The sequence below is a fragment of the Cucurbita moschata genome, unplaced genomic scaffold (assembly GCF_002738365.1).
Source record: "Cucurbita moschata cultivar Rifu unplaced genomic scaffold, Cmos_1.0 Cmo_Scf00019, whole genome shotgun sequence".
NCBI lineage: Eukaryota > Viridiplantae > Streptophyta > Magnoliopsida > Cucurbitales > Cucurbitaceae > Cucurbita > Cucurbita moschata.
The window spans coordinates 784,402-809,482 of record NW_019268535.1 but is presented as its reverse complement, the minus strand read 5'-3'; the positions used below and the strand labels follow the sequence as shown (position 1 = coordinate 809,482).

General features: G+C 35.6%; 2 protein-coding genes and 1 long non-coding RNA gene across 9 annotated transcripts; 1 reads left to right on the top strand and 2 right to left on the bottom strand.

Annotated features, from left to right (window-relative positions):
• Positions 1-8,493: 8,493 nt before the first annotated feature.
• Positions 8,494-12,097, top strand: LOC111456782. Of its 2 annotated transcripts, none has more exons than XR_002712823.1 (3): positions 8,494-10,260; positions 11,069-11,125; positions 11,225-12,097. It is a non-coding gene; the product is annotated as an uncharacterized LOC111456782 (long non-coding RNA). The 2 variants fall into 2 exon arrangements; XR_002712822.1 differs by having other exon boundaries at positions 11,069-11,129.
• A 1,123-nt stretch (positions 12,098-13,220) lies between these two features.
• Positions 13,221-14,834, bottom strand: LOC111456943 (protein JINGUBANG-like). Of its 3 annotated transcripts, none has more exons than XM_023099021.1 (2): positions 14,431-14,834; positions 13,221-14,391 (listed from the first exon to the last, which is right to left on the bottom strand). In XM_023099021.1, the coding sequence occupies exons 1-2, from the start codon at positions 14,475-14,477 to the stop codon at positions 13,299-13,301; spliced, it is 1,140 nt and encodes a 379-aa protein (XP_022954789.1). In that variant the 5' UTR covers positions 14,478-14,834; the 3' UTR covers positions 13,221-13,298. The 3 variants fall into 3 exon arrangements, with proteins under 3 accessions (XP_022954789.1, XP_022954790.1, XP_022954788.1); XM_023099022.1 differs by having other exon boundaries at positions 13,221-14,379; XM_023099020.1 differs by having other exon boundaries at positions 13,221-14,834.
• A 6,153-nt stretch (positions 14,835-20,987) lies between these two features.
• Positions 20,988-24,441, bottom strand: LOC111456944 (E2F transcription factor-like E2FE). Of its 4 annotated transcripts, none has more exons than XR_002712850.1 (12): positions 24,175-24,441; positions 24,024-24,091; positions 23,880-23,932; positions 23,685-23,762; positions 23,543-23,596; positions 23,347-23,446; positions 23,046-23,122; positions 22,880-22,952; positions 22,731-22,792; positions 22,219-22,618; positions 21,369-21,459; positions 20,988-21,289 (listed from the first exon to the last, which is right to left on the bottom strand). XR_002712850.1 is itself a non-coding variant. In XM_023099023.1 (11 exons), exons 1-11 carry the CDS (start codon positions 24,273-24,275, stop codon positions 21,848-21,850), a joined length of 1,152 nt encoding a protein of 383 aa, XP_022954791.1. In that variant the 5' UTR covers positions 24,276-24,440; the 3' UTR covers positions 21,535-21,847. The 4 variants fall into 4 exon arrangements, 2 of the variants coding, with proteins under 2 accessions (XP_022954791.1, XP_022954792.1); XR_002712849.1 differs by having other exon boundaries at positions 21,369-21,452; XM_023099023.1 differs by lacking the exons at positions 20,988-21,289; positions 21,369-21,459 and adding an exon at positions 21,535-21,933 and having other exon boundaries at positions 24,175-24,440.
• Positions 24,442-25,081: the final 640 nt, after the last annotated feature.

Sequence of the window (25,081 nt, the reverse complement as noted above, 5' to 3'; positions counted from 1 at the left end):
GGTGGTGGGGGTGGTGGGTGGGTGTGGAGAGAGAAAGAGAAGGAAGGGGAAGGGAGGTGAGGGTGTAATGATGGTGGAGGAGGAGGAGGAGGAGGAGGAGGAAGAGGGGATCATGATGATGATGATTTTTGTTGGGTGTTTTCTTTGAAAGGTTGGAGAAAAATCCAAGGCCTTTGGTGTTATGATGATAGTCATCTCTTTCTTCACTCTCTCTTAATGAACACAAAGAGAGAGGAGAGAGAGAGAGAGATTATTAGGAAAGGAAATGGATGGAGTGGAAGCTTTTTGTTGCCTTCTCTCTCTTGTTTCTATGGAAAAGAGAACATCGAGGTTCTAGAAAAATACTAGTATAACCTAGCTCGAGAACTGATAATTTTTCACTGTTGGATGTATTGGAGTTAGAATAATTTTTGGTTGATGGGTTTTCTAACCTAGCACTCACGAGAATGGATAATTTTTTACTGTTGGATGTGTTAGGGTTAGAATGATTTCTTGTTGATGGGTTTTCTAGCCTAGCTCTCACGAGAACGAATAATTTTTCACTCTTGGGTGTATCAAAGTTAGAATGGTTTCTAGTTGATGGGTTTTTTAGTCTAGCTCTCACGAGAACGAATAATTTTTTATTGTTGGATGTATCAGGGTTAGAATAGTTTCTGGTTGATGGGTTTTTTAGTCTAGCTCTCACGAGAACGGATAATTTTTCACGGTTGGATGCATCAGGGTTAGAATGGTTTCTGGTTGATGGGTTTTTTAGTCTAGCTCTCACGAGAACGGATAATTTTTCACTATTGGATGTATCAGGGTTAGAATGGTTTCTGGTTGATGGGTTTTTTAGTCTAGCTCTCACGAGAACAAATAATTTTTCACTGTTGGATGTATCAGGGTTGGAATGGTTTCTGGTTGATGGGTTTTTTAGTCTAGCTCTCACGAGAACGGATAATTTTTCACGGTTGGATGTATCAGGTTTTTCACAGTTGGATGTATCAGGGTTAGAATGGTTTCTGGTTGATGGGTTTTTTAGTCTAGCTCTCACGAGAACGGATAATTTTTCACGGTTGGATGCATCAGGGTTAGAATGGTTTCTGGTTGATGGGTTTTTTAGTCTAGCTCTCACGAGAACGGATAATTTTTCACTGTTGGATGTATCAGGGTTAGAATGGTTTCTGGTTGATGGGTTTTTTAGTCTAGCTCTCACGAGAACAAATAATTTTTCACTGTTGGATGTATCAGGGTTGGAATGGTTTCTGGTTGATGGGTTTTTAGTCTAGCTCTTACGAGAATGGATAATTTTTCACAGTTGGATGTATCAGGGTTAGAATGGTTTCTGGTTGATGGGTTTTCTAGCCTGGCTCTCAGGAGAACAGANTTCACAGTTGGATGTATCAGGGTTAGAATGGTTTCTGGTTGATGGGTTTTTTAGTCTAGCTCTCACGAGAACGAATAATTTTTCACTGTTGGATGTATCAGGGTTGGAATGGTTTCTGGTTGATGGGTATTTTAGTCTAGCTCTCACGAGAACGGATAATTTTTCACGGTTGGATGTATCAGGTTTTTCACAGTTGGATGTATCAGGGTTAGAATGGTTTCTGGTTGATGGGTTTTTAGTCTAGCTCTTACGAGAATGGATAATTTTTCACAGTTGGATGTATCAGGGTTAGAATGGTTTCTGGTTGATGGGTTTTTAGTCTAGCTCTTACGAGAATGGATAATTTTTCACAGTTGGATGTATCAAGGTTAGAATGGTTTCTGGTTGATGGGTTTTCTAGCCTGGCTCTCAGGAGAACAGATAATTTTTCACTGTTGGATATATTAACGTTAGAATGGTTTCTGGTTGATGGGTTTTTTAGTCTATCTCTCATAAGAACATATAATTTTTCACTGTTGGATATGTCAGGCTTAGAACGATTTCTAGTTGATGGATTTTGTACGGTTAGATGTGACACGAGTCAAGATAATGTGGTTGATAGTTTTATATTAGTTAAATGCACATAACAAACTCATAAACTCGAATGTTATCCAACATTTATAGTAGTTGTGAGATCCCACGTCAGTTAGAGAGTAGAACGAAGCATTCCTTACAAAAGTGTGAAAACCTCTCTCTAACAAACGTATTTTAAAACCGTGAAACTGACAACAATACGTAACGAGTCAAGCGACCAATATCTGCTAGCGGTGAATTTGAGCAGTTACAGTATATGTCTTAATCCATTGAATTATGGTCCGGTCGAGCATTTTGAAAATCGAAGAGCTCGATCTAGCACGTGGAATGGCAGCTAAGCTCTGCAAATGTGATGGGTGTAGAGAATATGCATATTGTTGGGATTCACCAAAGCTTCCATTTTTTGGCCTTTAAAAATGAAGGTTGGGAAGAATATAATTTAAAATTTTATAATTATTAATTATTAATTATTATTTTAATTGATGGTAGTAAAAGGCTGTCTGTGACTGTATCTTGCATAGATAAAATCCCTTATTTGGGAGCTTTATTGGGCTTTGGTAAAGAAGGGAATATTTTTGCAGTTTAATTAATTAATTAATTTTATTAAAACCCACTAAATTAAATTAAATTAAATTAAATTATAGATCATCCACAAAACCTCTTTTCATCCCCTTTACCTTTTATTAATGCTTTTTAAAGTTTGATTTTCCCCTTATTTTTTAAGATTTAGTGGTCGAATTTTTAAATAATTAACCGAAACCCTAATTTGCAACGGTTTATCGTAGCTCGTAGGAAACTCGCCTCGGTATACCTTAGACCAAAACGAATCATTGGTCTTTCTAAACCGAGCAACATAAAGGAAAAAAAGTCGAGTAGACTCTTTCGTAGAATTCCGATGACTTATCCAGGGTAAAGAACTGACTTAAACTTAGCGGAGAAAGAAGCAAACTCGTAGAGCAAAAAAATGAGTTATTGGGAGGGCCGTGAGAAATCCACTTTCGTGGTTGTCTCTATCGAAATCTAGAACTCGCCCCTTTCTCTAATAATCAGTGTGGAATGAGTCAAAAATTGCTCGAGATTCAGATAGGGGGACAACAAGTCGGGAGAAATCTTTCTTCATAGATACAGAACATTCGTTGCTGATGATCGGATCACTTTCTCTTAGCAACAAATAACCTATTTATGGAGTGCTCGACATTCCTACGTGCATGACCCTTTCACCACGAACTTGGTTAAGCTTAATATTGATAGTTCGACATTTCATATGTATATGAATTAGACATCGACATCATAGAAAATTTGACAAAATATTGACATATAATTATTTTAGAAATTTTTTAAGGAACAAAACTGGAATAACGTAAATCCACCGCTAGTAGATATTGTTGTCATATAGGTCCGAGTCGGACATCCAATTGCTTCGATTTTCTATTATAAAAAAAAATGGACACTCAAACCTATTTCTCGATTCAATAGAAGCCCGAAGAGATGAATAGGGTCCCAAATAACGAGAGATAGGTAAAAAACAGGTCCGTACGCCTATTCCTAATCGTAAATGGAATGTAAGGACTCGGATTTAGCCTGTTACGTATTACGGTCAGTCTCCCAGTTTTAAAACTATACTGGTGTGAGATATCACGTAAACTATACCGACTTTTAAATTAATATTTTTTTAAAAAATAAACTTATATAAAAAAAAAATGAAAAAACGGTAAAAAGTGGATGAATGTGGTAGTTTGTCTGCTGTGGAAGTGGTAATTTCGAGGGGTTGAGAGAATAAACAGACTGAGTGTACTGAAAAATTACCTGAACTCAAATTTGGCTCTCTTTTTTTTAATCCAAAATTATTCATCAATTTGAGAATAATATTCGGTCTTCATGGGGACAATCAATTAGATTCCACGTGTCGTTCCGTACCGCTCCCAAGATTTTAGTAAAGGATCAAGATCGAAGACTTACAGTTAGTTGTGAATTTGCATCGGAAGGTATGTCAGTGAGTTAATGAGTTCATCGATCATTGATGAACAAAAGTTTTAGGATCAGTATGTCCGGGTTGGTTTAGGAGCATCACGAGTTCTGGGAGTGTTCGATAGGAATCTCTTACTAAGAGATGGTACGATTCAAATCAATGTTTTGTTTGTTCGGATTTGATTGTGTCATTCTTCGCTGCAACTACGAGACTTTTACCGAAGAAATGTGAACTTATTTAGTACTTTATTTCTCGTGGAATGACGAATATGTTCATCCAATCGAAGTATGTCGTGTAAATTCGTACTAACTCGTCTTTAGTGTACACTATCTATCAATAAAGCTAAATCATGAATCATACCTAGTGTCATATTCGTACCCCCTCGGGATGTTTACAAGTGATTGCGTGGCACTCACTCTCAACACTAAGTGAGTCAACCAACTCGAAATCGTGTCGCCTATGGCCGGACGATGTTTTGATCCCATTTGAGAAGAAGGTTTTTAGAATACGGAGACAGAGAGATTTTCGAGAGAAAGTTTGAAAACAAGATTAAAAAGAAATATTGAAAGCAATGTTACAGACTATAAGCGATAAAGGCAACATATCGGCTTAGATAGAATATAACTATGGGTAGGAAGAATCCTCCTATAGTACATTTTGAGACATTTCAGGTCTATCACTTGGAAAATACAAAAAGATACTATACATCATGAAAGCGGTAAAAGAAAACAGTAAAATGATACAACACAATGGGTTTCGGCATGCAATAGGCATGCAACCATGAGCAACACACCTTGGACAAACATGACCGTGACACCTAGAACCCTTTTCAACTTTCTTCAAAGCTCGTCATCATTGTTCGTCATTGGAAGATTACACATAGACGTTTTCAAGTTTGAAGCATAACCCTAATACCAATTGCTATGGATGAGTGACCCGTCCATATTTCCACAACGATCGACTTTCTTATAGTCTCACTCAAAATATCTCGTACTAATCCAGATATTATCCTCCCGTTCATAAATCACGATCTTCTCTTTTCTTAGTCAATATAAATTTTTGGTTGCCTTCCGAACAACCTCGAAACACAAACCTGGATTAGATCTAAATAGTTCGACAAATTACCGTTCGAGCAAAGGTTTACATCAATATAGTATTAATTTCGTAAAGATGCTTTTGTTTTTGTTTATACTTCTTTGATCAAACGATAAACGTTTCTTTGTCTTTTCCCATGATATTCAATTATTGGATAAACATATAAGACGTAATATTACGAATTATCGAAAAAATATTTTACAAAAAAAAAATTATTATTTTATCAAATACTATTTAAAATTTGAAATATATTCCTAAAAATACTAAAATAATTTTTTTTTCAAAAAAAAAAATCCAAAATGAATGATAACAATTTTGACCAACATAGAGCACTCAACAAATAATTTTCCAAGTATTTATTTATTTATTTCTATTATAATTTTTAATTTTTAAAATTTTAAATTCAACCGAAATAACCTTTTAAAAAATCATTAATTATAATTAAAAAGCACTTTTTATTATATTTTCTTAAACAATATAGAATAAAGTAATTCTTCTAAATAATTAATCTCATGATTAGACATAATGTCTATATTATTTGAACTAATTAATTTCCCCTAATTAGTGTAATCACTCCCATGGTTGACCTTTGTTAAGGTCACATCTCATCTCCTCAAACAACCTTTAAGAAAATAGCCAAACAAAATAAATAATAAATAATAAATAATAATAATTATTATATATATATATATATATAATTAAAAAAAGAACGAACGAAGAACAAGCCAAGAAAGTTCAAACCCGAAAAGGATTGAAAAGAATAAAATCTCCATAGCCCCCACAAGACGTTGTTTGTTTATGTAGTCAATAAAACTAATAATTTAAATTTATTTCGGGAAAAAATTTATGAAAATTACAGGTACTCTATTTTAAAAATATCCTTAAATTTTTAAAATTTTTCAATAATATCCTAAAAATACCCTTGGAATTTTAATAATTTCATAATTATCCTTAACTTTTTAAAAAATAAAAAATATTTATGAAATTCGAAAAATAGCATTAATACCCATTATCGTAAGATATTTTTAATTTTTTTTTTAAAAAAAATTAAATTTAAAGGTATTTTTTAAATAAAAGTTAAAAAAATAAATAAATATGGGCCCTATTGGGCCCATATTTTTTTATTATTCCTCACCTTAATGGTGGTGTCTGTAGGTGGAGAGGGCCCACGAGTTAATATATTTATATATTTTATTTTTTATTTTATGTATGTAATTAAAATAATAATAATAATAATAATGTTGCGTTTGTGGGTTCCAAAAGCTGGGTTGTCATGATGACTTAGAAGAAAGTGTGGGTTATGCTCTGTCCTTTGTGGCACTATATATGATTCCATTTTTAACTAAACGTTTTCTTTTTCATGGGATTCCTAGAAAATATTTTGTGGTTTTTATTTTGGTTCGGTTTGAGAGGGGAACGAAATATTCTTATAAGGGTATGGAAACCTTTCTCTAGAAGACGGGTTTTAAAATCGTGAAATTGATGACGATACATAATGGGTTTAAGCAGATAGTATTTGTTAGTAGTGAGCGGGTTTGGGCTGTTACAAATGGTATCAGTGCTAGACACCGAACGGTGTACCAGTGAGGACACTGAACCTCATGAGGGGGTGGATTGTGAGATCCCACGTTAGTTAGAGAGGTGAACGAACCATTCCTTATAAGGGCGTGAAAACCTCTCTCTAATAGATGTATTTTAAAATCGTGAAAACTGATGGTGTTACGTAACGGGTTAAAGCGGACAATATTTGCTAGCGGTTGGCAGGCTTGGGTTGTTATAATTGGTATCAAAGCTAAACACTGAGTAGTGTGCCAGTGAAGACGCTATGCTCTAGGGAGGAGTGGATTGTGAGATCCCACATCAGTTGGAGAGGGAAACAAAACATTTCTTATAAGAGTATGAAAGTCTCTCCCTAATAGATGCGTTTTAAAACTGTGAAACTTATGACATTACGTAACATGTCAAAGCGGATAATATCTTTTAGCGGTGGGCGGGCTTGAGCTGCTGTAATTGGTATCAAAGATGAACACCGAGTAGAGTGCCAGTGAGGACGATGAGCTTTCGAGAAGGGGTGGATTATGAGATCCCACATCGGTTGTAGAGGAAAACGAGATATTTCTTATAAGGGTGTGGAATCCTCTCTCTAGTAAACGCATTTTAAAACTAAGACTGACGACAATATATAACAGGCTAAAGCAGACAATATCTACGGAATTGAAAAAAAAATGTTGGGTCGGGTTTTGTGGCGTTATGGGCCGGGCTGGAGTTTTTTGTACGGAATTGAATATTGGGCTTGATCAACTAGTTGGGCTGTAAGTGGGCCAAGACAGAAAAGCCCAGTCGACAGTGTATCGGATCAGACGACAGGTCGTTAAGATACCAAAGGGAAAACGGGTTGTTAAAGCGTGGCCGAAGAGCGCGGGAAGATGGTGAGCGTGTTCTCTATGGGGACTTGTATCGAACAGTTTGCCGCACTTTTGAAGCCAACGGCGTTCGATTTCCGATCAGAACCAGCGTTAGGCGGCTAACGATTACCTGCAATACGCCGAGATGTCTCTATTTCAAAAGCCTAAGTTCCCGCCAAACAAAATTAGTTTGATCAGTTCGTCGACGCTCTTCTCCGGTGGAACAAGGTGCTTGATCTCTATCTTACGCTGATTTCATTTCCACTTTCAATTATTTGCAGTTTCTTGTTTTACTTTCCATAACTGAAGTAGTACTGAATATTACGCATATCAGGATGTTTAGGTTACGATTGTCGATCTGAAGTACACATAAAAATGCTACTCAATATTGTAATATATGATATAAACATAATGTAGATCTTGTCGTTGCGGATTTGTGGTAATTGTGTTATTTTCCTACCATTTTAAATAGAAATCTTCTGATTGGTCAGATCTCTTGTATACTTCCCTCCGTGATATTGATGCAATGAAGAATCTGGTTTTTAATTTGTGGAGATTTCTCTGAACTGAATATTTAGAGTTGGAATATGTCTACTTCATAATGAGAAAGTTCATGCTTAATTGGTACTCCTGGATTTTAATTTTAAATAATCTTGTTCATCTTACCTTATTTATTCTAGAAATTTTTTTGTATTGACCGGCAGAAGAAGTTGTTAGACGAACACGACTCTCCACAATGGTATGATATTGTCCACTTTGAGCATAAGCTCTCATGGCTTTGCTTTGGGCTTCCCCCAAAAGGTCTCATTCCAATAGAGAGAGTATTCCTTAAATTAGGCTCGACTCCTTTGGAGTCTTAATCATTTTTTACTATGCCTTTGAGGAGGGTTGGACTCCTTTTTCTTTTGGAGTCCTTTGTTCAACATTTGAGGATTTACCAATCTATTGGCACGACTAAGTTTAGGGCATGGCTCTAATACCATGTTAGACGAACACGACTCTTCACAATGGTATGATATTGTCCATTTTGAACATAAGCTCTTCATAGCTTTGGTTTGGGGGAAGGACTTTCATCATCGAACAGAAGTATCACAAATGCAGAAAAGGTAATTGAAATGATGGGTGCCTCCTTACCGGAAATTTTCCCAGGTGTGTTTGTCTTGTATATCTACTGATCTTCTTGCAATGTCATAATCTCATGTGTACAATTAAAAATGAACAGATTTGTGTGTCCTTGAAGATTGTTCTAAAGTAAACAATAGTACAGAGGTCACTTCCTGAAAAGGAACTCCTACATTTAACCTATTGCTAGGTTGTTTTCTAGAAACTCCCACTTAGATATTCCAGTATGCACTTAAACTACAAGAAAATTTCTGACGCTGGAAATTTCTGTTGTCTTATCTATATGAACGTGATGTCTACTCTATCAGTAAGATTTACCGTTGAATATTTGGAACTTACACCCCTTCCGGTGAATTTTTATTCCACTGATTTTGTTTCTTGGCTTAGATTTTTGTCTGCAGTCGGAATCTTTATTCTAGTGTTTGGTTTGACTGGATTTGCTTTGATCCTTATATACGGGTTATTAGTCTAATTTGCATCCGGATCTTAATATGGTAATCTTGTGGAAAAAACTTTTTCTCTATCAATATTTTGATTTACAGTTATTTTCTCAACTACCATACTGGATAATTTTATTTATAGTTTGATCCTTGAAGTAATATCACCTTATGTTTCTCTATCAATATCAAATTCTTAGTATTTGATAATTTTATTTGTTAATACTAACTTAGTATTAACAAATTCTTCATCAACTTCCGCTTTGGAATTTAGACGTTGATTTTATTTCTTCGACATCCACTTAAGGACACTAGTGTTTGTTTCTTTTTCTCTCCCGCCACATGTCTCCATCAAGTTCATCAATTTCTCTAGTTAAAAATGAATGAATACCGCAGAAGAAAGTATAAATGACTTAGCTTTTAGCGTGTCTACCAAAACTCCGTGATATTTTCTTTACATCACATTCGGAGTACCATAAATAGACATGACAATGGTAAGTGTGTTCGTGGTTGAATCAGATTTTCTTTAGTTAGATCTTGAATATAAGTACCTGGGTAGCAATGGTTGAAGAAAATTGCCGAAGAGCCTTGTGTAAAGGGGCGGGGAGGCCAGAGTGAAGGAAAGTGCAGGTAACTCAAATATTCTGATGTGCGTGCGTGGATTGGTGAAAATCTTTCCCTTTTGCTATTTTGCCTGTCTATTTGTTTACTGATTTAATTTATGCTCAGTGAGTCAACATGATTGATATTTCAGGCATTTAAAAGTTCATCTATCTCGTTGTTGTCTTTCCTCTAAAAAATGAGTACAGTAGTTCAAATTGAAAGTGGCTAAGTTATACTGCTACTAGTGACCATATGTATATAATATATATATATATAGCGCTATGTTGTTATCATGTGCCTCACCTTTTAGTATGAGCTCTTATTTTTCCTAAGAGTATTAAATAAATTGAGTTTTTGAAAAATTGGTGACAGAAAGACGATGAACCGTCTTATTCATTTAGAGAGTATCTAAAATATATTATTAGAAAATATTGTGGTATGTCCAATCATTTGCCAATTGCCATTTGCTTGCCATAATCCTTGTTGAGGCATGGGGGGCGTTGCTTTATGGAATATTTTATTGGTAAGAACCTCTGATTATCCTAAAAGATGGACGTTTTGTGATTTTCCTCTTACCTTTAAGCTGTAAATTGATTGCCATCTAATCACTGCTCTTATGTCAAGGACAGAGGAATAAACCTTGCTGAACCCAACCTGGAAAGATTCGCCGGGAGGAAAAGGTGTCGCCAGGTATAAAGTGCATAGGCTGTTACTTCAAATTGCTAATCAACTTGATTTCTTTCGCTATTTAGAATAACTTGATTTGAGTTAAGAAACTGATTAATAAATAGAAATTTGGATTCCATGTCTTATTCGACGACGAGTTTTAGCTAAACGGCCAAGTTTGAAATTAATTTACACCGTCTTAGTCAAAAGTAACGAAGTTACTGTTGGAGATAATCTTGTTTATTCCAAGCAGCATGCAAATATCATTTAGTTTTAGGAGACGGGTTTTGTTTGGAAGAATCGTGTCCATCCATTTATCTTATATTGTTTTTTTGTGACTTTTGTGCGATCACTTTTTGGTGAGTGATTAAATGAATGCAGATAAATTGTCTTTTCCCTCCATGGGTTAATGTAGGTGTACAATTTAGTTTTCATGATGAGGATAAGATAACGTTGTTTTTTCCCTTCTAGATATAGGTTTATATAGGTTCTTAAATCAAGGTTAGTGTTTATTAGGCCTTGAAACTTTTTAAATTACAAATTTATTCATTGAACTTCTAATTTTTTTTTTAAATATATGAAAGTTTTAAGATTCAAATTTATATAAATAATTCTATTTATATTTTAAAATTTCAAATTTGTACTTAATATACACAATCTTTGGAGTTAAAAAAGACTAAACTTGTTATTTAAGGTGTATTCATTTCGTTACTTAGTCAAACAGTTATCATTTTTTTTTTCTTAGTTTTAAGAATATGAATGTGAGAATTTAAATTTTCAACGCCTTAATCTTTGAGTTATGTTAGCAATCATGAATTAGTTGATTTTATAGAGTTCCTGACCGACTTTGCATAAAACAAATAAAGGGTGGAAAAGCAAAGGGAATTAGGTTGGTACGTGAAAAATGACCGTCCTGTAAATTTGTAATATGCTAAGCAATAGGCAAAGTCTTTGGAGAGCTTTAGTTGTTCATAACATATTGTTTCAGGTGAGAAGATATTTCAGTGGACCATTGGGATATTTGGCTGCCACGTTTGCACGGTACAATAATAACCCTTATTAATTTACCTTATTTTATGTTCCTTGCTTTGTTTTCCTTTAGAAAGTAGCATTTGATGTCAGCTCCTCTTTCAATAATTAATCATATTATATATGAAATGCAGCATCAGTCCTTCCCATTGTGTTGCATATTCTGTGTTGCTAAATTATAAAGTTAGTTTGATGTGAACATTTTGCTTCATTAACTGACAAATTCTCTCTGAAAATGTTGAGAATAATAAGAAGAATTAGATTTTAATTATTTGCATGAATGTCAGCATTAGTAGTTTAATTATGGTCCATACCCTATATTATTTCTTTTTACCAATAGAGCCCCCCACAATCCAACTAATTAATTTATGAATCCCCCCACTCCCACAAGAAAGGTAAAGTGTTGAAAAGATATTGCAAAAAAGGGATCATTTTAGCTTTTTCTCCCTTCTTTTGGCACTAATTTTTTTTACTTTTATTGCATCCATGTCTTTTGATGAATATATATTATAAATTGGGTGGCTGTTTGATTGGATTATGGGTCGGTGTTTCTTGACCAAGTTGCATTTATTCATTCATTTGATAGAATATTAATCATGATTATTATAGCATTTAGTTGGGTATTTAGCATTTTAATCTTCAGTTATGCTCCCATTAACTACTTCAATTGATTGGGGACCCATTGATTGAATCTGATTTCACTTTGAATTTCAACTTTTTTAAAAGTCTTGTTTTTAGATAATTGCAATTTTTTAAAAGGGGTTTGTTTCTAGGTAATTGCAACTGGAAGATGGTGGATTGTTTTTTTTGGTTTTTTTAATTTTAATCTTTCTTTAATAATTGTTTGATTCTTTAAAACAAAAATTAACCGATTATAGATTTTGTAAGTTATTATTTTAGTTGGAGTGAGGAACGAAAAATTTAAGAGTGTAAAAACTTCTCTTTAACATATACGTTTTAAAATTGTGAGGCTAAAGACAATATACACAACGGATCAAAACAGATAATATCTATTAGCGATAGCCTTTTGAGCGATTTAGTTTTAAAAAATATGAATTCTTTTTTGTTCATTTTCTTACTTGGGTATACTTGGAATTAAATTATAAATTTGTTTTTAAATAATTGATTTTCACATAATTGATTTAAAATGATAATTTTTTCTTTTTCACATGATTGATTTAAAATGATATTTTGTTTTTCACATGATTAATTTAAGGCGATTTTTGTGGTTAAACATTCACGGGTTTATGGGTGTAAGAAATTGATTGTGTTTTGTTTTGGACTTTTTATTCGATTTTGGACAATAATATTAGCATTTTAGTTGACTAAACAAATATATTATGACTTTGAGGATTCATTGAATTTTATTTTCAAATTAAAAGCACCCGACATAAATAAAATATATTCAACTCCAATATAGTTTAATGCTTCTCTAAGCATTTGAAAGGGAAGCATTAAACCATACAGGTCGATTGTTATTGCTAACAAAAAAAAATGGATAGATTAAAATCGTGAGCCAAATATTCTCGAAAGAGATTTGAACTCCCTTTAGTCTTTATATCAATTACGCTCGTTAAGAAGTCACTACTTGTTGTCATAAGTCAAACCTAACATTGTAGTCTAATTTTTAGCACATTAGGTCCACACGCCTAACCAAATCACTTGAAAACATCTATAATTTCACAATTTAAGCATAAATAATTAATTCTCAAGAGTGATCACATTTATCCAACTTTATTTCATTCTATCTAATCAAACACAATTGAGGGAGACAAAAAAATAATAATAATAATAATATCCATAATAAATAAATAAAAAGACTTTCTTTTCCTTAAAATTTCATATCAATGTTTTTTTAAAAAAAATTAATAATTTGCTATACTAAATTTAAAATTTTGATTTGGTCCAATAATTATTAAATACAAAATTAAAAATCTATTATACACTTTGAAAACTAAAAATGCACTAAATTCTTTCATAAAACATATACGCAAATTCCTCAAAGAACCCAAAAATTCCACAAAAATTTGAATCTAAACAAGAGGAACAGAAATCTGCCACGCCTTAATATCACAGTCCAAACCACCACTATAAACCACAAACGACCTGTCGTTCTGGTTGCACCGATCAACCCCCGCCGCCAAGCACTTCACCGGACCGTTATGCCCTTCCAAAACCCTCAAGCAGACATAATTTCCGGCGACCGCCCTTCTCCAAATTCTGATCGTCTTGTCTGCAGAGCCACTGCAGACCAAATCTAACACCACAGCTAAGCACAAAATGGCCTTCGAATGGCCTCTCAACATACCCACATACTCCATTAACCCAGTCTCTTCCTCCTTTTCCCAAACCAGAACCGCCCTGTCGCAGGCGCCGGAAAATAAAGCCGACCCATCTCCGGCGAGGGCCAAGGCATTAATCCCCGAGCTGTGCTTCTCGAGTGTTTGGACCAAAAAATGCCTTTTCCCATCTGGGTTTTTCCTCCACACTTTGATCCTCTTGTCCGTTGATCCAGTGTACACGTCGCCGTCGCCGGCGATCGCCACTGCGTTTATGGCGTCGTCGTGAGCTCCGGCGACGGATTCCAAGCATTTGAAATCGGAAGTCCGCCAGATTTTGAGAGTCCGATCCCAAGAGACGGAATAGAGAAGCGACTCGTCGTTTGATAGAGCAAGAGCTGAAACCGTATCGACATGATGAACCCATGTGCATTTCTTGTGCCGCCGGATCTGTACCTGATTATTGGGCATCAAAAGCCTGGCCGTCCGGTCGCCGAGCGTCGGTAGCGTGGCCAAGCGCGTGTACTTTTGGTGGTGATCGAATTCGTTTGAGATTCTCCAAACGCGAATCTTTTGATCCTGATGGGCACTGTAGAGTTTGTCAGATGAAACCACTAGAGATTTCACTGCGCCATGTCCGGCTGTAACCATATTGTTTTGAAACTCTTCTTGATTTGATTCAAATTCTTGTGATGGGCTTCGTCTCCATGATCGGATTTCCTTGTCGGAGGAACCGGAATAAAGGAATTTTCCGGCGAGAGTTAGAGAAGAGATGTAAGAAGAATGGCCCTTGAAAGTGGTAAGACATGAAGAAGAAGAAGAAGAAGAAGAAGAAGAAGAAGAAGAAGAAGAAGAAGAAGAAGAAGAAGACGAACAAGAAGAAGAAAATTGGTCGGAATTATGAAAAGTTTGATGGAATTCCATGATTCCCATTTGGAAGAACAGAGTGTTGAAGGAAGATGATGAGTCGGGGCAACTTTTTATAGATGATTTTTCAGTTTTGTGTTGGCAAAAAGTGGGAGAGACAAGCAATGGCCCACTTTGTTTCTCTCTGTATAGTTTTGGTGAACATGAAACGTACTGAATGGTTCGAAACAGCCTCAAATTGACCTATTTCTCTCCATTTTTTTCTCTCTTTCTCTCTCTATCTCTATCGCCATGCATACAAGCTACAACAGAGCTTGTTCTCCCACTGTTACAGATTCACCATCTTCAAATTTGACATCATCTCATTTGGATATTCTCTCTCTACCACACCAATTGATGTCTAGATTTGCGTGATTCCACGCAAAACATTCCTTATAACAGCAGCGTGGATACCTTTCCTAATAGATGCGTTTTAAAACGGTGAAACTAACAACGATACATAACAGGCTAAAGCAGACAATATCCGTTAGCAGTGCGCTCGAGCTATTATAAATGGTATCAAAGTCAGGCATTGGGCAGTGCGCCAATGAGGACGCTGGCCCTCAAAGAAGTGAGTTGTAAGATATCATGTCAGTTGGATAGGGGAACGAAGCATTCTTCACGAAAACGTTGAGCCCTCTCTTCAAGGGATGGATTGTGAGATCCCACGTTGGTTGGAGAGGGGAACGAATCATTCCACGCGAGGACGCTAGCCCCAAGGGGTGGATTGTGAGATCCCACATCAGTTGAATAATGGAACAAAACATTACTAGAAAAGGTGTAGAAACCTCTCCCTAATAGACTCGGTTGGAGAGAAGGAACGAAATATTCTCCGCAAAGACGCTGGCCCATGGGTGAATTATAAGATCTTACATCAATCGAAGAAAGGAACAAAACATGATTAGAAAGGGCGTGGAAAACTCTCACTAATAAACATGTTTTAAAATTGTGAAGCTGACGATGATACATAACATATTAAAACAGACAATATATATTGAAAGTAGACTCGGAGATTCTTACCGAACGCCAAAAAAAAAAACTGGATAAAAAATTGAATAACATGAAATCCAAGATATGGTTCAATCCGTTTTGGGTGAGAGATCAAGTAATGGAGTTATTGGGATTAATAATAGACAGCGACGGCTTCTGGGGCCGTTCCTCCATGAACCAAAGATCAGCTTCCAACAAAACGGACAACCCCTATTTCCTTAAAACTAGCAATTCAATTAATCAGGATTAATACGAGGAAAACTTTGGTCACTAATTTCCCATCAAGTTTCTATTTCTGTTGTTCTCTTATGTTCATGTGCTCTCCTGGTCCCATATTTATCATGGGTATTCAAATCTTTGACCTTGTATATATATATATGAACTATGGCTTTCGGATTAAAATCGAAGATGGCTGAATGCAATAAAGATCTAGAATAAAATCAATATTTAGAACAATAAAGAAAAAGTTCCTGGAACATAATTTAAATTAATGCCCATATATAGCATATGCTTTTTTCTTTATAATCTGGCAGCCTTAAAAGGCTAAAATGCAAGTGTTCTTCAAATCATTGATATTATTTGGGGAAAATGGTTTGTTTTCCCCAAAAAAAAAATACCCATTTTTCATATGTAACTGATGAAACCTTAACAAAATTAGGCTTATTTTGGACAAAAATGTTCATCATTCACCCTCCTTTATTGTTTCTTTTGTTTTACTTCCTTTCGAGGTCTTTCTGGAGAGAAAAAAAAAAAAGAAAAAAAAAAAAGTGAATTCAAAATATAGTTTCTAAACCATTAAGATATAATAATATTATGTGTCTATTTGATTCTTAAAACTTAAAAAATTATAAATTTAGTTTTTGAAGCTACAATTTTTTTTAAACTTATCCAAGAATTGAAATTATATCTAATAAATCAACTAATTTATTTAAAAAATAAAAATTTCAAACATCAAAAGTGTTCAAAAACTAAATAAACATGGACCATAACCAAACCATCTAGAAGATGAGGCTCCTTGATGATATACATTTGAACAAGAATAACATGAGAAAACAAGATTAAAGAGTAAAAGGATATCAGAAATTTTGAATTGGTCATAGAAAGTAGATAGAAAATGAGAGATGTCTTGACTCTTGTCTAATAATACTGACAAATTCAAGAACTAAGCCACATTTGTTCCAAAAAAAACTTAATTTTGGCTTAAACGAAGAGGGATTTATCAATTAATGACAGTTTTACAAACAAAAGTTCACAGTAAAATGGTCATTCGAGATTCAACTTTTAATCTTTGTGAGGGAAAACGAAATATCCTTTTTGAAGTGGAGAACCTTCAGCTTTAAGACTTTTCTCTATGCCCATTGAAGGAAGCAATGAGCATCATCCAACTCAAATATGTGGCAAAAGGGCATGGTAAAGTTGGTACTCTTAGGCAAAAAGGTGAGGGTAGAAGTAAAAAGCTCTATGGTAAGAAGTTTGCATACTTTCAGACATAGAGGTAATATTTTGACAGAAAAAGGAAGGAAGGAAGACTAATAATGGAGAAGAAGAGGATGGGAATAGAACAGAGCACATGGGTCGAGTTTGTAACTTTCCAAGAGATTGAATTTTAGCCTTTTTCAGCTGCTCCTTTAGTGCTCCGCTTAATGGGAATTCTGTTACATGTTTTTGGTAAGAGGATCCCTTTTCAAGGGTTGTTTGAGATCCCACATCGGTTGGAGAGGAGAACGAAACACCCTTTATAAAGATATGAAAACCTTTCTCTAGCAGACGCGTTTTAAAAATTTTGAGGGAAAGTCCGAAAGGAAAAGCCCAAAAAGGACAATATCTGCTAACGGTGGACTTGAGTTGTTACAGTTGCTCTCCAGCGTGACTGCTAAAGGATTCCTTTTAGCCCTTCATTTGTTGCCAAGTGTTTGGCTCCTCTCCTCTATTTAGAGTACTCTTTCATTTTGCAGGGTTCCCCTTCATTTCATCCCCTTCCTTGAGTGCCTACCATTTATTATGCTTCTTTTCAAGGCTTTTACATTGTAGCTGGTGGGGTTTAGTTTAATTTTCTATGCTTTTTGGGTTAAGATTAATTTAATAATCAATATCAAAAGATGAAACTGGTCATAAAAGAGAGGTAATTTGTAAAAGAAAAAAAGAAATCAATGAGTAAACACAAAATCATAAATAAGCTATAATTTAGGCTAACACCTGCCTTTCTACTGTAGTATTAGAGATCCCACATTGGTTGGAGAGGGGAACAAAACATTCTTTATAACGGTGTGAAAATCTCTCCCTAGTAGGCTAAGACCTACCGTTCTATTGTAGTATTAGAGATCCCATATCGGTTGGAGAGGGGAACAAAGCATTCCTTATAAGGGTGTAGAAACTTTTCCCTAATAGATGCATTTTAAAAACGTGAGGCTGAGAGCGATATGTAATGGACCAAAGCGAACAATATCTGTTAGAAGTGGACTTGGGTTGCTATATTTTCAAAAGGTTGAACTCGATACTTTAAAGTCATCAGGTCTGATTAGGGATTTAGTTTTTTCGGATGGTGTAGAAACCAATTGTTCAAGATCCTAAACTTTCATGGAAAAAGACTTAGAATCACAATTTAAACTTTCATTTTCGTGTGAAAGTACAGAGCCAAAGACACAAAAATCATCTTAGAAAATTGACATATTTAGAATATGATTAAATATGGTCTCGGATAACGAGTCCCCTCTTCGACTTGAACTCATAAATTTTGCTTTTGAACTCTACCTAAGAAGCATCATCTACGAATCAGAGATATTTTACTCGCTTATACATTCGAGATCTTCTTCACTTCTAATTGATGCGAGGTTATAATTGCATCTCTAAGGTATCCTAGATCAAAGATTTGAGAATCGTAGTTCGAATCGATACCTAAACACTAACCTTCATCAGTCATACATCACCATGATTGTAAAAAGTTGTTCTAAAAGGAAAAACAAAGAAATAGTTTGAAGACGGTTCTTCAAACAAACGAAACAGTTCGAAACATTAAAACTAAATTTGAACTTATGGGTGGGATAAAACTATTCATACACTTTTCAAAGCAAAACATGTTGTGATTGCCACTTGACTCTAAAAAAATAGTGTGTGAATTATAGTGGGAACTAGGAAGACAGTGAGAAAAAACAAACTGATCAGATCATCAATATTGGCCACCACCCACCAACAAAAAGCTTACATAATTCCCGTATCAACCTAATTTACACTAAAGACACAATTTGGAAAAGCCCTAATTCTTCATTAAATTTCCAATCTGCTAACAAGTTTTTGGATAAATTTATCCAACCTGATATGGGACAAAAATTACACGCATCGGGCTTCTGGTAACTAGATGGGTGTGTTAGGAATCACGAATCTCCACAATAGTATGATATTGTCCACTTTGAGTGTAAGCTCTCGTGGCTTTGCTTTTGGTTTCTCCAAAAGGCCTTAACCAATGGAGATGCAAAGTACACTATAGAGCCTCCCCGAAACTTACAGAATCCTCGAACAGCCTCTTCTTAATCAAGGCTTGACTCCTCTGGAGTCCTTGAACAAAGTACACCCATTGTTCGACACTTGAGTCACTCGATATTTGAGGATTCTATTGACATGGCTAAGTTAAGAGCATGGCTTTGATACTATATTAGGAATCACGAATCTCTACAATGGTATAATATTGTCTACTTTGAGCGTAAGCTGTCATGGTTTTGCTTTTGATTTCTCCGGAAGGCCTCATACTTATAAACTCAAGATGATTCTCTAAATTAACCGATCCTCAACCTAATTTTTCAGTAACATGAATAAACAAAGCTCTACAGAAATGGTTGAAAGTAACAAAATGATGAGTGAGCAGATTTTAGTTTCGAATACGATATGAAAATAATGGGGATTTTAGTTCAGATTTGATTACCAGACAATGCTCAATTGGTTACAGCTTGGAATCCCTATCCAAATTCTGACGTGACAGTGGCAATGGAGTCGGCAACTTTTAATCAAAATTTACATCAAATCCTTCGATTTCCTGTCAGATTTTTCACCTCTCAAGCTGCGATTTGAAGAAGAAAGGACTTAGAAATTGAAATCAATCTGTTCTTTCTCGCGATTATTCAATTTTCTAAATGCAGAGGACATGTTTGGTTGTAAAAAGAAAGAGAAATTAGTAGAGTTTGTAAGTATCAATCAACAGAGAAACTCACATGGAAGTCGGCGAAAATTTACTTCAAGCTTTGCTCGATCTGTAGTCAATAATGAAACCCTTCACATGGGGCGAAGAACGATGAAAATGTACAAATGTTGATCTCCGCCATTTCACCCATAGCCCCCAATTTTTCTTGACGACCATTTTTCGTACCAAAAATTCAAAATTATTCTATATATATTTAGTTTTTTTTTTTTTATCCTTTGAAATTATAAACTTTAAAACGCTAAATTTGTTTGATTTATTACTGTATTTCTTAAAAAAAAATTCAAAATTCAGTATAAAATTTGAAAGAGAGAAAAAAAAAAAAGATAAATATGTATTTTAATGGGAGTGGTTTTCCGATGTTTCGTTCCCTTTTCCAATTGACGTGTGATCTCACAATCCAACAATCCCCACTCATTCTTCTCTCCAACCGATGTAGGCACAATCCACTCCCCTTTCGGGCTTAGTATTTTGTTGGCATAACGTCCGATGTCTGGTTCTGATATTATTTATAACAACTCGAGACCACCGCTGGTAAATATAAAAGTGTGAATACATTTTAAAACCGTAAAGCTAACCGCAATATGTACTCGATCAAAATGGTGCTAGTATTGGACTTGAATTGTTATCAAATATTTCCTTACAAAATAAGAAAACTTTTAACGTTAGACTCTTATTCCAATAATCCTCTAGAAAAATGTCCAAAGCCAAACTGCTACATGAGATTATTGACCTCCTCAATGGCCAAAGAAGAGAAGCCTTAAAAGAAAATTGGATGCATCAGTGGTTTGTGGCATTACGATCCCAACACGAGTATAATCTAACTAGTTAAACCATTAAAATCTTAGACGCTATACAAAAGTACAGAACTTAAGGTTCAAAGTTTAGCATCAATTTCAATCCCAACATTTTAAACCAATTCGAGCATAATCTTGCTAGTCAAACCATCAAAATCTTAGTCGCTACACAAAAGTACGGAGCTTAAGGTTCACGGTTTAGCATCAGTTTCAATCCCAACATTTTAAACCAATTCGAGCATAATCTTGCTAGTCAAACCATCAAAATCTTAGACGCTACACAAAAGTACGGAGCTTAAGGTTCAAGGTTTAGTATCAATATCAATCCCAACATTTTAAACAGATTCAAGCATACTCTTACTAGTCAAACCATCCAAATCTTAGAAGCTTTGCACGGTACAAAAGTACAAAGCTTAAGGTTTAGAATTTAGCATCAGTTTCAATCCGAACATTTTAAACCAATTCAAGCATAATCTTACTAATCAAACCATCAAAATCGTAGACGCTATACGAAAGTACGAAGCTTAAGGTTCATTTTAAACCAGTTGAAGCATAACCTTACTAGTCGAACCATCAAAATCTTAGACGCTATACGAAAGTACGAAGCATAAGGTTCAAGATTTAGCATCAATTTCAATCCCAACATTTACTCGATCCATCTAAATTGATTTGAACGCAATTCAAACGAACGAACAAAACATCGTTAACCTTCTTTAAAACATCAACAGCCTTCTTTAAAGATCAAAAATTCAAATCCATGACCAGAAATACCTAAACTGGCTGCCTTTGAACCATTCCATTCACAACGGTCATCTACTTTCCCTGGATTTCTCCCATAACTTAATTTTCCAGAGATAGTTCAGCTGGATAAAAGGGAAAAAGATCATGAGGGGCTTAAGAAATCATATGGCATGAAGCAAGTGGAAGATATAGAACAAGTACCAGAACACCATCCAGAACTTGATAAGCCAACTTCTCTGATTGGAATTTATCTTTGCATTCATTTACTTTCACAAGAATTGCATCCTGAAACCTAACAGAACATAAGATTTCCAGACGAAAATTCGAAAACGCATATCATTTTGGTTATAACTGGAAATCAATTTTCAACGAAGGCGATGTCGCCAATTTCATTGAACACACTGTCGGGGAAAGGGATAGCTACAATAAAATACGAAGATGATGAGACACTAAAGAATGGAGAAAATAAATAAATAACTATGTTAGGCTTGTTTTCAGAATAATACAAACAAACATGAACCTATTGGAAATGTTTTCCACTTTCCAAGATGAACCCTTCTTGGGATGGTGCATTAAGAAAATGCAACCAAGAGAAGGTCTAATTTTCTTGACTAATGGCAGTAGAAACTGCGCTTAATCGAGCTAAACTTATTAACTATTTCGGGCCGAAACAAAGCGGATCAAGATATTTGTATAGGTTTCTTCACTGCTTCAGAATACCATGATTTCCAAGCTTCCACGTAATGGGAGAAAAGTTCTTTTAAGGCTGAGCGATTCCAAGAACAAACACCACAACATTAGTTTATATCAAGTTTGAAGATCATCGTAAAAATTGTGAACTTGTTGCCTAATGTTGCCCAATAAAGGTTACAATATCAAGCATGAGAAGAGTACTGAAGTATGATTGAAAATTGTAAACCAGTAGATGTGCTGTGTAAAAATGAAAAGGTGAACGGAGTTCGGACATTCAACCAATTGGTCACTTAGATCAACTATGGCATTTCAGAAAAAAGCAGCACTTTGTTCAACTGTGTTTAATTAGGGGCTTTACCTTGGTTGTGATACTGAGGGCGGAATGTCGAGGAAAGGCTTTCCCAATCATGAGTTCGCCTCATGTTGTTATTGTCTAAGACACCAACTTTAGCTACTGTTACAGGAGCAAATGGTCCAAATTGATAGCTCTTGGAAGTTCGCTCACATTCCTGATCCTGACTGTTCTGGCTGTCATCTTGTGATGAATTCTCGCACGGCACTGGCTTTTGAATGTTAAGGCAATGATTTAAACTCGGATAGGCTGAATTTTCAGTCTTAGTTTTCTTATAACTGACATTTGTTACATCCGTTCCAAATGCCCTTTTTTTCGATTCTGGAAGAACAATAGGCTCATTCTTGACTTTACCCCTTACTCCCAACCACCTAAACGCTGGCTTTCTCGTGTCAGTTGTATGCGTCTGCATACGATTCAAAAAAATTTCAAACTTGTGCCAAAAAGATAACAAAAAAACAAACAAACACCATGTCTGACATCTTTAAGGTTGCTTGTAGCATGAAGAAATGCAGTACCTTCTCAATTAGATTCATAGAAGACAGAACATTTGCAATGTCGTATAGCCGCCTCACTTTTGCTGCATACATTTAGAGATGAGTGAGTTATCATCAAGCGTTTCCCAGTTCACACATTGAAATCAACAGCAAAGCTTAGGATTCCTTACTTCTCATTATTGATGAATTGTGGCCATCTCCTAATAAGAGCCTCGCAGCTTCATCAAGGGAAATCATATTCACCTGTAAGGTCAAAATTATTCAATCAATCAACAGAACTCGAAGAGGATCAATCACAAACAAGTAAAAGATAGGGTGGGGGAATTTTCCACTCACATGACTGCAAATAAATAGCTTAACAAAATTTTGAGTCAGAAGCGCCAATGATTTTTCCCTCCTATTGTCTGCATATGCTAATAGAAAGTATAAGGGAACCAGATCGTGGAAGGCAGCCAACTTTTTTATTACATACAACAAATATGAGAATAGGGATTTGAAGCTCCGAAGAGTAAATGTCTTGATGGCTAACCAATTCTCATATTGACTAAACACAGAGTATCAATTCAAGCAATAAGAAGAACCAAACTGAAAATAAGCACAAATTCAGCCCAATTGAAGTACCAAGGAAAGTGCGTACCGGCTTTTAAAGATGATGAAGATTTGGGCATGGTGGCAGTTGAGTTTTGGCTTCCGGTTGGATTGGAAAGTCTTTCATCGTCATCTTCATCATCTGAGACCTAAATGTGACCAAATGTAAGACGAGAAACCCATAAACACACAATGAAGAACAAGGGATGAAGGCGTGGGGTTTATAGAATAACTAGTTAACTTACTTTTGCATAATCGGTGCCATCAGATGCGCTGCAATTATCCTTCAACCCTTCCTCCTATCAAACAATTTAGAATGAAGTAAGCAGCAGAAGAAACGAAATCAACTAATCTCCAATTTTCCCTAGAAAATCCGGTTCCACCTACCTTAAGATCTTGCAAGGCCTTAGGAATTGCCCCAAACCCATTCCAACTGTACTGATTTTTCGCCTTTCTGGAGAGAACCTAAATTAATAGAGAGAAAGCAGAAGCCTAAGTTAGCACATACACGGAATTAGACTAAACACAGAACAAACTTTAGCGAAACCAAAAAAAAAAACGTGAATGAATAAATAATCCTACCCCGACGCTCTCCAAGACATTCACAATATCATAGATCCGCCGCCTTTCCACACCTACACAAACCAGAACCCCCGAATTTCAGAAAAAACAACCAAAACCAAAGAACTGAACCCTTCACAGAACGAATTCGAACTAGAATTAAACCTAATCGCGATGCAGCATCATCAAGCCCAATCGAGTGAACTTCATCATGATTATACAAGCTCAAAAAACTGCACGCAGACAGAACCAAATCAAAAGCCGGAAAACACGAAACAAAAAGGCATTAATTACACCATCGGCAAAAGAAGCATACTTTGAGCACAAAAGACCGAGGGATTTCTGCTTCCTACTGTAAGTGTGATGTCTGGAAGACGAAGAATCCGGTAACGCAGAAGAGGATGGCAGAGCCGCCATGAAGTCGTCAGTGTCACCGTCACCGTCACCGTCTCCGCCTCCGCCGCAGATCTACAAAGAACCGATGAAAAGTGTGCAGGAAGTGGGGATGGGAATTGGAGGGAAGAGAGAAATGCGAGATGGGAGAGAGAGTGAATATGGACGGTTGAGATTAAGAAGAGGGATGAGAGAGAGAAAGATGGAGGGAGAAAGAGGACTTTTTGGACTTTGGGCGGGGTGGGGGGCGGGTTTTTCGTAATTTTAAAAATTTTCTTTTTTTTTTTTCTTTCGAATTTTTTTTTTTAAATAAGCGGGAATTAAATTTTACGCGCCTCCGCCTTCCGTCTGATTTTTCCTTTTTTTCTTTTGGACACGTGGACCTTCTTGGTGGGACCCACTTATATCCTACCTGTCAATTCCCCAAAGTAATCGCTTCCGTCGGATTTTCTTTTTTCCTTTTTTTTTTTTTTTTTTTCTTTCGAATTTTTTTTTTTAAATAAGCGGGAATTAAATTTTACGCGCCTCCGCCTTCCGTCTGATTTTTCCTTTTTTTCTTTTGGACACGTGGACCTTCTTGGTGGGACCCACTTATATCCTACCTGTCAATTCCCCAAAGTAATCGCTTCCGTCGGATTTTCTTTTTTCCTTTTTTTTTTTTTTTTTTCTTTCGAATTTTTTTTTTTAAATAAGCGGGAATTAAATTTTACGCGCCTCCGCCTTCCGTCTGATTTTTCCTTTTTTTCTTTTGGACACGTGGACCTTCTTGGTGGGACCCACTTATATCCTACCTGTCAATTCCCCAAAGTAATCGCTTCCGTCGGATTTTC

Excerpts from the sequence above, each read along its gene's own strand:
- LOC111456943 (XM_023099020.1), bottom strand. The coding sequence starts at position 14,477 with ATGGGAATCATGGAATTCCATCAAACTTTTCATAATTCCGACCAATTT.
- LOC111456944 (XM_023099023.1), bottom strand. The coding sequence starts at position 24,275 with ATGGCGGCTCTGCCATCCTCTTCTGCGTTACCGGATTCTTCGTCTTCC. Across the intron at positions 23,447-23,542 it reads ATGGCACCGATTATGCAAAA|GTCTCAGATGATGAAGATGA; the intron begins GTAAGTTAACTA and ends GGTCACATTTAG. Across the intron at positions 22,793-22,879 it reads CAATTCATCAATAATGAGAA|CAAAAGTGAGGCGGCTATAC; the intron begins GTAAGGAATCCT and ends AAATGTATGCAG.